The 14,203-nt window shown below is 44.0% G+C and overlaps 1 protein-coding gene across 1 annotated transcript in view; it reads right to left on the bottom strand.

The window, feature by feature from the left end:
- TES (testin LIM domain protein) overlaps nucleotides 1-12,438 on the bottom strand; it is a 42,423-nt gene extending 29,985 nt beyond the window's left edge. Inside the window, exon 1 of the mRNA XM_084611228.1 lies at nucleotides 11,456-12,438. Coding sequence (XP_084467354.1) covers nucleotides 11,456-11,482 — 27 coding nt within the window. The 5' untranslated portion in view covers nucleotides 11,483-12,438. The remainder of the gene's footprint in view (nucleotides 1-11,455) is intronic.
- Between the last annotated feature and the right edge of the window lie 1,765 nt (nucleotides 12,439-14,203).

Raw genomic sequence — 14,203 nt, 5'->3', positions numbered from 1 at the left:
CTGTAGCTTATAAACCAAAGTCACTAATGAAAGGATGAAATTAGAGTGCAGAACATCCTGACCTTTCCGGATTCTGATTCATTCTAACATGCCTGCCTTGGTGATAACTTATTTCAGGTCTTAGCATGTTACCATCAAGTATCACTTTCAGTTGCCATTGCTGTTTGTGATTATTCCTACCTAGCACAATATGGATGACTAATGCCACACAGTGCTAGAAACAAAGAAGTCATTTGTAACTACTATGGAGGTTTTTTGTTTTTTTTTAAAACACATTTATGAAATACAAGCCCAAGAGTTATCACTTCTAACGTTAGGTACAAAAAGAGATGGAAGTCATATTATAAGAAAACAGATCATCCAGTGGTACCTCATCTGAGGAGATGTAGTCAAGATACCTAAAATCTGACTGAATTTCTATTACAAATAAAAATTCTAGAGTCCACCAGAATTCTAGCACAAGCTATTTGGAAGTCTCTTTAAAGAGGAGCATAGTCAGAGTCTCACCCTCTTCCCAACATAATACCCACATCTAGGGGTTAGCACTCAGAATTCTCACCTTTTCTTGGTTTTCCTTTATGCTTAAAGGAAGAGAGCTAGGCGAAGGAGGTAAAGGGCAGAAGAGACATAACTTAAAATGTCATTTCTAGAGAATTTCTACTGCAAGGCCTCCTTTCTCACTCCTGAGTGCCTCTCTTCCTTTAAGAGCCACCTTCTATACTGGAACCAGTGAGGCCTATTTGATTTGGCTGCCTCATGAATCACAGAAACTAAACTAAACTAGCTCCATGAAAATGTCAACCTCCAGAATCTCCAGAAACAAAGGATACCTAAATACTTCCATTGTTTTCAGATCTTTCGAGAATTTAAGAAGTTGTACAAAACATTCTCCAAAGTTCTCAACCCAACGAAAACAGAGGTTTTCCCTCAACTCTTAAAGCATCTACACAAGGAGAAGTGTCACATTAAGGTACGCAATACTTCATGTTGGAAGAATCTTCAATATGCTGTATTCTTGGATACATTATTTTGCTCTTGAGAGAGAGAAGAATCATCCACGTTATTCAAGTCTTCAATGCAAACACGAGGGAACATACTTTACCTTCATTCTTTTATACAGGTGTCCTTGGGAGCTTGGCAGAAAACTACAAGTTCTTCTGCTTCAAGCATCAACTATTCATTTATATGGATGTGGAAGAGTCAACAAAAAAAAGGGGGAGGGGGCAGACTTTCCACAGTGCCCCACCGCACTTTAGAAAAAGTCACACAAAACAGATTACTGACAGACCCCAATTTAGTTTAGGAAATGTCTAAAGTGTAAAGACATGGACAAAGGATAAAATCCACACAAGAGATTCAGCTGCTGGAAATACCATATTGATGCTATTTTGATTGGGTGATTATGTTTACCTTCATTGTTGAATTGGCTTTTACAATAGATAAACTTGATGAAATGGAATTTGAAATGAAATCCAGCAACAGGTAAGAGTTGTTAGATTTCACATTCCATTTCTTAGGATTGCAAGTTAACTACATTTTATAGAAATTGAAAGTGTTACGGTCTTGATGTAGGTGTAGGCTTCTGAGACAATGACGATGAAATTTAGTGGCAGCTATGTGTGTAACAAGGAGCATCATGTTACACCCTCCCCCAGTAGGATCATAGAACTGCGGCATGTACTCTGTCTAAATAGGATAATGGTTTTATGAAGGTATGAAAAAAAAAAAAAACATACCAAAAAGTTTGCCTAGGATTTAGATTGGGTCCAGTTCTGCCCAGTATCTTCAGCTGAGGCCTTATCAGTGTAAAGTTGATGGAGTATTGCGTCCAGTTCTCGGCACCACATTTCAGAAAAGATGTGGAAAAATTGGAGAAAGTCCAGAGGGGAGCAACAAAATTGATCAAAGATCTAGAAACCTTAACCTATGAGGAAAGATTGGAAAAAATTGGGTTTTGTTTAGTCTGGAGAAGAGAAGATGAGGGGGAGGGAACATAACAGTTTTCAAGTACATAAAAGGTACTTTGCAAGGAAGAGGGAGAAAAATCGTTCTCCTTAACCTCTGAGGATAGGACAATAAGCAACGGATTTAAATTGCAGCAAGGGAGGTTTAGGTCGGATATAAGGGAAAACTTCCTGTCAGGCTGGTTAAGTGTTGGAACATACTGCCTAGAGAAGTTGTGGAATCTCAGTCGTTGGAGGTTTTTAAGAACAGGTTAGACAAACACCTGTCAGGAATGGTCTAGCTATTACGTAGTCCTGCCCTGAGTGCACTGGACTAGACATACTGAGGTCCCTTCCAGTCCTACACTTCTATGATTTAGGAGCATTGTGGGGGAAAAAAAATCCATTTAACAATATTAAGAGATGCCAGAAAAATGTTTGTATCTAAGGAGGAGAACATTAGTGAGGATGCTCATAGCAGCACAGACAACAGTATAAATCATGGAGCTGGCTGCAGCAGTAAAATATTAGTACACAAGTAGTCAAATAATTCACTTGTTACAATTTTTAGCTAGAGAATGTTGTATGTAAGAGCCAGAATGTAAACATTAAGGCATTGGTACACGGCCTAGCGATAAAGTCTAAGGCTATTAAGGAGACTTACATAATCTTAAAATTGTCAAAGAATGCCAGTAGTGTTTATTCAAATTGTACAAGTATTTGCTGGCTATATACACACCCAGCTGTCAGATGTGGGAATTATAACCATGGTCATGACACAAAACAAAACCATCATCCACCTTTCAATTCAATTCTAGTGATTTTTAGTCTGAGTACTCGTCTTTGAGAGGGTGGGGAGGGGGCATAGGAAAAAACTAACTAGCCACAAACACAAAGCAGCACTGTCAGTTTATTTTAGTCTATTCCTACTTTAGTGAGTTCAGTAGCTTGCATCCTGCACAACAATCATTTTATGCAATCAATTGAAATTGGACAATTGTGTCAGGAGAGACTTTTTAAATACAATCCTAAAGGAGGGGTGCTTGATGTAACAGTACTTTTAGTAAAGTAAGAAAAATCAATATTTCCTTCAAGTTCCTCTCATGCTTTGTTCAATTTCAGTAACTGTATAAAAAAAAATTATGACTCTGTGAGATCTGCTCTTTATTATAGTCATAAATATAAAGGGAAGGCTAACCACCTTTAAATCCCTCCTGGCCGGAGGAAAAACCCTTTCACCTGTAAATGGTTAAGAAGCTAAAAGGTAACCTCACTGGCACCTGACCAAAATGACCAATGAGGAGACAAGATACTTTCAAAACTAGATGAGTGTGGGCAGGAAGAAGGTCACCACGTGGAGGGACACCGGAGCACAGGTGTTGGCTATCCATGCTACCTTAGTGGACCCCAATTTAATCTACCCAGAGATCCAAGTGACAATTCAACCCTTCAAGTCCAACTCTTTCAATTTGCCAACAGCCAAGTTGCCTGTCCAGTACAAGGGCTGGTCAGGAACATGGACTTTTGCAGTCTATGATGATTATCCCATCCCCATGCTGTTGGGGGAACATTTGGCCAATCATGTGAAGCTAGCCAAGAGGATGGGAATGGTCACCCGCAGCCAGGCTAAGCAAGCCGTCATGCCTAGCTCTGTTCCAAAAACTTCTACCAGGACCCGGTCAGAGGTGATGGAACCGGACCCCATGCCACAGTCTGTAACAGCAGTAGTGGATCCAGTCCCAGAGACCCAGACAGAGCCAGTCCCAAAACCGGAACAGGCGGAACAACCAGCACCAGACCCATTGCCAGCACTGAATCCAGTACTTGCAACCCCAACACCAGAGGACCCAACTGAACCTGAAATGGCAGCAGTTGATAACCCTCCACAAGAGGCTCAGCCAGAGCCTGAACCCCAACATAGTGCACCAGTGGAGAGTAGTCAACGGAAACAGCCCCATCCCCTACATCGCTTCCAGAGGGACCAAGCCTAGGTCCACAATCCAATGAGGAACTGATGTCTCCAGCATCAAGGGAAGAGTTCCAGACTGAACAGGAAGCAGATGAAAGCCTCCAGAGAGCTTGGACGGCGGCAAAGAACAACCCACCACCTCTCAGCTCTTCTAATCGATCCAGGTTTGTTGTAGAAAGAGAATTTTTATACAAGGAAACTCTTTCTGGTGGACACCAGGAAGACTGGACTCCTCAGAGACAGTTGGTAGTTCCAACTAAGTACCGGGTTAAGCTCTTGAGCTTAGCCCACAATCATCCTAGTGGCCATGCTGGGGTGAACAGGACCAAAGACCATTTGGGAAGATCATTCCACTGGGAGGGAATGGGCAAGGAGGTTTCTACCTATGTCCAGTCTTGTGAGGTATGCCAAAGAGTGGGAAAACTCCAAGACCAGGTCAAAGCCCCTCTCCAGCCACTCACCATCATTGAAGTTCCATTTCAGTGAGTAGCTGTGGATATTCTGGGTCCTTTTCTGAAAAAGACACCCAGAGGAAAGCAGTACATATGGACTTTCATGGATTTTGCCACCCAGATGGCCAGTTCTAAGCAACATCAGGGCTAAGTGTGTGCCAGGCACTAGCAGACATTTTTGCCAGGGTAGGTTGGCCCTCCGACATCCTCACAGGAACTAATTTCCTCACAGATGCAGGAACTAATTTCCTGGCAGGAACTATGGAAAGCCTTTGGGAAGCTCATGGGGAGAATCACTTGGTTGTCACCCCTTACCATCATCAAACAAATGGCCTGGTGGAGAAATTTAATGGGACTTTGGGGGCCATGATACATAAATTTGTATATGAGCACTCCAATGATTGGGACCTAGTGTTGCAGCTGTTGCTGTTTGCCTACAAACCCCAGTTTAGGGTTTTCACCATTTGAACTTGTATATGGTTAAGGGGCAATTACAGTTGGTGAAGCAGCAATGGGAGGGGTTTACACCTTCCCCAGGAACTAACATTCTGGACTTTGTAACCAACCTACAAAACACCCTCCAAACCTCTCTAGCCCTTGCTAAAGACGACCTACAGGATGCTCAAAAAGAGCAAAAAGCCTGGTATGATAAACATGCCAAAGAGCGTTCCTTCAAAGTAGGGGACCAGGTCACGGTCTTAAAGGTGCTCCAGGCCCATAAAATGGAAGTGTCGTGGGAAGGGCCATTCATGGTCCAGGAGCGCCTGGGAGCTGTTAATTATCTCAAAGCATTCCCCACCTCCAACTGAAAGCCCAAGGTGTACCATATTAATTCTCTAAAGCCCTTTTATTCCAGAGAATTAAAGGTATGTCAGTTTACAGCCCAGGGAGGAGATGACGCTGAGTGGCCTGAAGGTGTCTACCAAGAAGGGAAAAGCGATGGAAGAGGTGAACATCTCCATGACCCTTGGGCATATGCAGCGACAGCAGATCAAGGATCTGTGCACTAGCTACGTGCCAATGTTCTCAACCACCCCTGGACTGACTGAACAGGCATACCACTCTATTGACATAGGTAATGCTCACCGAATTAAAGTCCAACCTTACCGGGTATCTCCTCAAGCTAAAACTGCTATAGAACGGGAGATTCAGAATATGCTACAGATGGGGGTAATCCGCCCCTCTGGCAAAGCATGGGCATCTCCAGTGGTTCTAGTTCCCAAACCAGATGGAGAGATATGTTTTTGCGTGGACTACCGTAAGCTAAATGCCGTAACTCACCCAGACAACTATCCAATGCCATGCACAGATGAACTGTTAGAGAAACTGGGACGGGCCCAGTTCATCTCTACCTTGCACTTAACCAAGGGGTACTGGCAGGTACTGCTAGATGAATCTGCCAAGGAAAGGTCAGCCTTCACCACACATGTCGGGCTGTATGAATTTAATGTACTCCCTTTCGGGCTGCGGAATGCACCCACCACCTTCTAAAGACTTGTAGATGGTCTCCTAGTGGGATCAGAAGAATATGCAGTCGCCTATCTTGACAATGTGGCCATATTTTCGGATTCCTGGGCAGAACACCTGGAACATCTACAAAGTCTTCGAGCGCATAAGGGAGGCAGGACTAACTGTTAAGGCTAAGAAGTGTCAAATAGGCCTAAACAGAGTGACTTACCGTGGACACCAGGTGGGTCAAGGAACTATCAACCCCCTACAGGCCAAGAGCAAAGACCTGCGTTTTCAAATGTTCAGATTCAGCCTGTGATTTACAGGTTGAAAATTCAGATTGCAATTGTTACAAAAAACACATAATAGGAGGAGTTCAGAAACTAGGATACAGATTAAAACCCCCCCTACCATGTTTGTTCTGTTTTTAAATTATTTCATGACATTTAGGCAAACCTCATGAATTCTGGGGTACTGATCAGTCTTTGAGCTCATGTGTTGGGAATATCATAGAATCTCATACACAAAGATTGAGTTAGTGATAGCCAAATGGGTTAAGGACAGCCAAAGAATTTTACAGTGCAACAGAGGGAGGTGAAATGAGTACTACAGAGCAGGCAGATTCATTATTAGGTTAAGATGAAATAGCCAGCGCCTGATCCTGAATTGCTTGTGCCCCTAGATTCCCCACGGCGTCCACTGCAGCTCTCCTCAAAGAGGATTTTAAAATAACAACTACAGAACTGTTTTAAAAAAGAAGGGCGTGGCTCGAGAGCACAGCTTCTTGCTACTTTGTATCCTCCATCTCAGAGCTCTTGGTCTGGAGGGGAAGTAGAGTCTCTGGGTTTGTGTATATTAGGCTATGTCTATACTGCACAGTTAACCCAAGTAATCACACCTGAATCTGAGCCTAGCTTGGATGTGATCTTCCCCCACTTCACAGATCTACCCACATGACTGCTTCCTCACCATTTGTGCACTTGCCTGTGTGTGTCTGGGGCACATCCCATGGCTCTTTGTTCTGAGATGCACTAGGAACTTTCAATTGTGAGAACACTTGTCTATCCTGGCGGCGGGGGAGATGGGATGGGAGAAACTGTGGGAAGTGCATAGGGCTCAGTGATTTTTTTTTTTTGGGGGGGGGGGGGGAGGAGGGGCAAGAGAGCCGGTATATCCTCTGCAAAGTGAGCAGGTACCAGCCCAACTTAAAGTGGAGCCCAGGCTCTCACCCATGGCCTCCACTCAGCCAGCTAGCTTAGGCTTAGAGCTCCTCCAAACCTGGATAGATGGTACAGGGGATAAGGCTTAACCAGGGCTCTTACCCAGATTTTGTCCAGCATAGACATTCGTAAAAAAAAGCTGTGCCAGTGTACCTATTTTTAAAATGGATCCAGTTACATCAAAGCATATCCCTAAAATAGTGTATTTGAACCAGATTTAAAAAAAAAAAAAAATAAAACCCACACTTGAACCAATTCGGCAATTCAGTAAGCATTTGCTTTGATATTATTTTTAGCCTAAATTAAAGGCAGTGAAAGATTTCATAAAAAATGGTCATACTGAGTCAGACCAATGGTCTATCTAGCCCAGTATCTTGTCTGATGACAGTGGCCAATGCCAGGTGCTTCACAGGGAATGAACATAATAGGTAGTCATCAAGTGATCCATCCCATTACCCATTCCCAGCTTCCGGGAGCAAACAGAGGCTAGGGACACTTCAGAGCATAGTTTTGCATCCCTGTCCATCCTGGCTAATTGTCCGCCTTGGCTGTCAATGGCTATGTGTGTGGGAGTAGGGAGGAAGAATTATAGGCTCTAATTGTGTTCATTAGAGCTTCAGGAGTCCTAGAAGTATCATGTTAGAAGTTTCATCACTTGATGTATTTAGTAGCAATGTAAACAAGATACTCAATGTATTATAGAAAAACCAATACTGAATGGTCAAGGGATGTCTCTTTTCCATTTCTAGCTTCTATCAACACCATCTTTTGGAGTTTTCATGTCACACACTGCTCAGTGTAGGCTCAGTCCATTGTCCCTTGTTCCTTTTTAGAACCTAAGTCTTTCAGGACAATGAACTACTGTTGTGCACCAACCACATTGTAGATTTAGGGCATCAGATACAACTACAATGACATCCATTTCTTACTTCTGACTAAAGATCAGGCCAAGTTTCTCTTCTCCTGCCAAAAATGAATAGGTTCTTCAGTCTGGACATAGTGATTACTCAGTTACCTTTCAGAGTGGTAGCTGTGTTAGTCTGTATCCGCAAAAACAATAAGGAGTCCTTGTGGCACCTTAAAGACTAACAAATTTATTTGGGCATAAGCTTTCATGGACTAGAACCCACTTCATCAGATGCATGGAGTGTCAACTGTGGGGTGGCAAACCTGACTGGCATTTTTGAGGTTAGTTTTGATTGTTTTAGAGAGACAGTTGGAGAAAAGTGTGAAGAAAATAAAGTGAAAAGGGGCTTGGAGAGAAATGGGAGAAAAGACAATGGGGCTCAATAAAGAGTAGGAAAGGCATGAGGAAGAAAGGAGACAGCAGGGATTCATTTGCTGTGTAATGTGGAAATTCAGGGCTGTGGCCTTTTGTAAATTCATGACAGTATAAAACAATTTTAATCAAAACATTTCACTCCCCCCCACCCCCATTAGGGAAAGAAAAGCAGTTGTACAACTAGGGCTGGTGATTTACTACTAAACACTGGATCACACAGTGAAGCTTTCAGTTAATCAGCAACAGGATCTGTCAGGGGGCCACTTTCTTTCATTTTGAGAAATGTAAATGTATTATTCTTTTGTTTAAAAAAAATTGAGGAGAGGTGATAAAAGAACGATGGAGAGTTTATTAATGTATACATTTGGGAGGGCCGGGAGGAGTCCTCCGTATCCCTGACTTCATCAGGTTAATTTATGAAAATGCAGCTATGCTGCTCTTTTTATTGTGTCCACTTCAAAGTTTGTAGGTCTCTCACCAAAGACTTTTCTGCTGATATCAAAGACTAGTTTTGGAGTCTGAGAGAGAAGTGAAAGTTGGGTAAAAACAAGACAGAACAAACAGAAAAGCCCTTCGTGTAATAATATTATCTTTCACTATTTCCATTTCCTATTGTATGATTTAAAGCAGGTGTTCACCCATGACAATTTTGCTCAAGCCAAGACCAAACTATTAAGCAAAAGTAGAACCTGATACCACCCGTTTTCACAACTGATATGCTAAACTATGAAAACACAGGTGTGAAATTTTAGATTTACTCTTTCCCCCAGCTCTTTATCTTATACAAAGAGGAAGTAATATTTCAGAAAGAGTGCGGAACCTGAGGTTCCCCCAACATCTAAATATCGTACAGGGGCTTAGAGTACATTTCATAACTGCATTCAAAAAGTTTGGGCTTTTTTACTAATTAAGGTTCCAGACATACAAGAGACTGTGCAGGCATATCTCTGCCCTTCTGTACAGCCCCATGAAAATCAATGGATCTGTGTGTGGCTGCACCCACCCACAGTCAACTGCAGGATCAGGGCCTACGTAACGTTCTATGCAGATTCTATAAAGTCAATCAGGCTTTTCATACAGATTACATTCCCCACACACTAACTCAGTGAAAGTTGGTTATACTTGAGTAGGAATCACAAATGAGTTGTTAACCCACAGTCCCATGACACCCTTGTCATTTTGGTAAGTTTCTGGCTCATAAACCAACATTTCTTAAGTCTCTTATAAACGTCATTTCCACTTTTTTCTCAATAAAGGAACATTTTGGATGTCTGCACGTTTGGATGAAAGAGCAATAAAATCATTTATAAATCTCTGTACCTAGCCAAATACAGTACCGGAAAAATGTAAAAATTCACGCTTGAACACAACCTTTGTTCCTCAAGACAAGTTTTGACATAACTATTTAAGATGCTTCCAGGTTTATGTTTATCACACATGCAAGGTTTCTTCTGCATTTGTGATATTTATTACTAGATATGGGATTTTCAAACTTCATTGTACCGCAACCCCCTTTTGATGACAACAAATTACTACATAACCCCAGGAGGAGGGGCCAAAGTCTGAGCTGCACTACCGTGAGCTGGGGGGGGCCAAAGCCGAAGTGCAAAGGCTTCAGCCCAAGGCAGGTGGCCTGTAACCCAAGCCCCATCACCCAGGGTTCAAGCCCTCAGGCTTCAGCTTTAACCCCAAGCAGTGGAGTTCGGGCTTTAGCTGCGGGCCTCAGAAAGTCTAAGCCAGCCCTGGCGAACCCATTAAAAAGGGGTCCCGACCCACAGTTTGAGAACCACTACACTAGATAAATGAAACAGCAAGGTTCCTTTTTAAATATGACATCAGTTTTAAGTTGAGACCACACTAGAAAAAAAAAATGATTCCTCAAATCTATTTAAGACGTTACAGAATTCCACATATGATATTCCATCTGCCTTTCCAAAATTCATTATTGAAGAAATTTGCATTAAACTAAAACTTTGACTCTCCATCAGCTTCTCTTACTTATCTCCAAATCAAATAACTGTGATGTCCCAAAGAAAAGTTTGCTATCAGGTAGCAAAGAGCCTGTTTTCCACATCAATAAAACAAGTTCATCAATGGGTAAGACATACAGAAAATGAAATCTATAACTGACTCAAAATGGAATATTCTCTCCAAAATGAGTCAATTGGTCTTTAGAGTATCCTTAAGCTATACTTACTGAATTAGCTAAAGATTTAATTGAAGATACCCTGTATAAAGGGTATATACATGAACACAGGTTAGCAGGATAGGTATTTTTTATTTTTTTCAGGATTCAGTTCTTATATGGCACTAACTTTTCTGGTTTTCCTATCAGATAAAAAAATGTATGGGCTGCATGATCATGGGCCTGCAGTCAGGAGAGCAATTTTCTGTATTTAAATAATTGCCCCTGCAAATGGAGAGAAACATTCTTTGGCTGGGGAGCTAGGGAAGGACAGTGGGTGATGGCAGTGAGTTGGTTAGTAAGCCAGTCATTCAGTGCCTCTTATTTTGTACGAGTTTATTCTGGTCACATTAAACAACACTTCCTCTAACCTTCTACTTTAAAAAACAGAAACAAGTTACCCAACTTCCTCCCAGCCACCACTTTCACACACATCCTCCACCACTACCCACATTTACGAGTCTTTGAACGCTAACAGCAAAGCTAGTAAACCTGAGCGAGAACCAGGGAGGGGCCATGCATCATGCTCTGTGGGTCTGGAGATCTTCACCTTGTATTCTAATCGGATCCAACTCGGAGCCCCAATTAACTGGCCCAACTCTCGCTCCCTTGAGAAGTTAGCAGCAGCTTGAGGGGCAAAGTCAACATAATTCAAGCAGATCCTGCACAACATAAGATTTTGGGGTGCGTGTTTGTGTGTGTGTGTGGGGGGGTGGTTCCCACTCCGCCCCTCCCGCATTAGCTATGACTGAACCAGGAGGTGCATACTCCGTGTAGTGAGTTTATCTATCCCCTCCCGATCAGACACTATAGACAGGACAGCAGCGGCAATGGATCTGGAGGAAGGAGGGAGAGGAGAGCAGCTGCTATATAAGAAAAGAACAATGAGGAGCAGCAGCGGGGAGCTGGGGCGCTGTTCGCCCCAGGAGCAGGTAACCCAGCGGCCCGCCCTTACCTTTTTCACTTTGCTCTCCAAGTCCATTGTCTCTCTCCGCTAGGAGCAAGGCTGGGCGAGCGAAGGGTCAGAGCAGGGAGACGCTCACCAGCGGCACGCGGATGTGGTGGGGGCTGCGTTAGCCTCACGCCTGCTTGCACCCAGCCAGCCGCTGCAGCCAGCGTAGCTCTTGCACTCAAACTTCCGCTGCCCTGCGGCAGTGGCTGCCGTGGAGGGAGTAGAAAGGGAACAAAGGCAGCTCCCCAGCCAATCCCCCTGTAGCTCCCTGGTCTGCGAGCCAATCAGAGTCTCACACCGGGCTCCGGCTAGCTTGCCTGCTGAGCAGCCGCAGCTCGGGGCTCGCAAAAGGCCCGACTCGGGGGAGAGGGGTGCCGGACTGCCGCCTCCCCGGGTCGGCGCTGTGCAGCCGCAGCACCGGCAGACCGTGGCAGCCCTCTGCGTGCTCGGAGCCAGGTGTCGGTCTGGGAGGAGCTGCGAAGTTGGATGGGGGCAGAGGGGTTTGGCTTTTGAATCATTCACAGACTGAGTCAGCTGATAAGGTCATGGAGAAGGTATTTGCTGGCACAACTCTCCAGCTTTGGGCAAATCCGCCTGGAAGTTTGGTTCCTCCCAAAGAAGGGGAAATGGCCTGAAAGCTAGTGATGTATTGGCAGGCGACAGGATCACGGCCTGCCTCTCTAAAACTGTCCTCATATGTTGGATAACTTCCCAGCCAGAAACTAGTCTCTGTTTTGATTTCTGGGGTTTGCCTTGTCCTTTGATAAATGTATTTCCTCTGCCTTCAGCTCTACTGCCTGTGGGCAGCTTGCCCCACTCTAAGGAATTTCACCGGTAAATCACTGCGGTCACAAAGCAGCTCAACTGAATGTCAAGATGACAAGCTCTGTGCAAAGAAAACGTCAGAGGGTTAGATTTTGGCTCTGTCTATGCTACAGTTTGCGCCATCTGGCTAATTGTAGGCTGCTTGGCTGGGGCATCGCTTTTTTGCTCTTTTATGATTTGTTTATTGTATTCTAATTTGTATTCTAATAGCGCCTAGAGGCGATTAGAAAATTGGGGAGTTAGGCACTAAGGGATTTAGTCAGATTTTTCAAGGTATGTAGGTATATAAAACTCCATTGGCATTCGGCAGCCAGACACCCAGGCACTTCTAAAAATTCCATTAACAATGGGATTTACAAAAGTACTTAGGGGTGGAATCCACAAAGGGATTTAGGCATTGCAACACTCTCCTAATTTGTAGGCACCTACAAAATCACAAGAACAGCCCTCAAGTGAGCTGTAGCTCACGAAAGCTTATGCTCAAATAAATTTGTTAGTCTCTAAGGTGCCACAAGTACTCCTTTTCTTTTTAAGAACAGTTCTGTGATCCACAAAGCAGAGTTAGACACCTAGACTCTATAGAATGGGGAGAGAGAGGTGCCTTAAAATGTGATCTACAAAAGAGAGCATGCCTAACCTGACTAATGGGAGATGCTGATGTGTTAAGCACTGCCCCTTTTTCAGAAACAGGCGCCTAAATCCTGGCTGCAGGGAGATGTCTAGCTCTGCTAGTGATCCACATCCAGGACCTGTCTCCGTGCTTAGGTGCCTACATAGTTTCTTGGGGGAAACAGTTATGGGCCTGTCTTGAACCACACAAAGATAGAGGTGGTACCCCCCTTATAACTTTTATCCCAGTGGCTAGAGCATTCATCTGGGAGGTGGAAACCCAGGGTTCAATTCCTGCAACCCTACCTCTCAGGAGGCTGCTCTAACCACTGAGCTGTGGGATAGGCTGATAGGGACTCCCTCCATCTCTCCTGGTGAAGAGAGAAATAAAGAGTGATTGGCAGAGGGGGGACTCTGAGTTATTCCCACTCTTTCTCTCTGTGGTCCATTGACCATTTAAGGATTTATCTACAGTGGAACAGCTTCAACTGGATCTACTGAGAGAGCTCTACATCAGATTATCCCAGAGCTCAGTTGTTAGAGCACCTTCCTGAGAGTGGAAAGAAGCACTCTGTATCCATTCACTGAGGTGATATATTGTTGAGTGGGAGTGTTTTTCATGAAAGATTAGATCCTGGTTCCTGTGAAGCCAGCCAACTCTGCAACAGATTGAAGTTTGGGGGAAATCCTACTTTATTAGATAGGAAAAGTAACTGCTAATAAGTGTAGGCCCTAATTCACATTTTGACTTTTTTTTGTATTGTAACCATTTGTTTCCATCACTGTCGCTTGTTTCTACTGGAGTCTCTATTCTTTCTTAAATAAACCTTCTTTTGTTTCATTACAAGTGTTGTGTGTGATACAGGAATGGTGATTTAAGGTAAAACTGGGATACACTGCTCCTTTGGTGGAAGAGGATCTGGGATTTCTGTGAGTAGCTATTGTCAGGAGCTGGATATCACAGGGGAATACTTCAGTGGATTCAGCAGGGAGGAGGGGGCGGAGAGGAACGAGCAGTGGGTGGGGCCTCAGGGTGAAGAGGCCGAGTGGGTGGAGTGGGGCCCCTTCTCCCCTTCTGAGTGTGAACTCTGCGCCATGGTGCCATCGGCACCCTTGTAAACCTGGTCCTATGTACCCTGAGAATCATCACAGTCTCCCACATCCCAGGTGACTAGTCTAACCACTGGGCTAAAAGTTATAGGGTGGGTTCTATCTCCTTGGGTGGTTTTTAAATGGGGCCTGATGCCAGTAGATGCCCTCTGAACATGCCTGCCAGATGAAGCCCCATGGGAAAATTAGGTGGTCAAATGCCTACGT

This window comes from Lepidochelys olivacea, assembly GCF_965140295.1.
Source record: "Lepidochelys olivacea isolate rLepOli2 genome assembly, chromosome: 1".
Taxonomy (NCBI): domain Eukaryota; kingdom Metazoa; phylum Chordata; order Testudines; family Cheloniidae; genus Lepidochelys; species Lepidochelys olivacea.
Note: the sequence above shows the minus strand (reverse complement) of the source record. Positions and strands in the feature narration are given on the sequence as shown.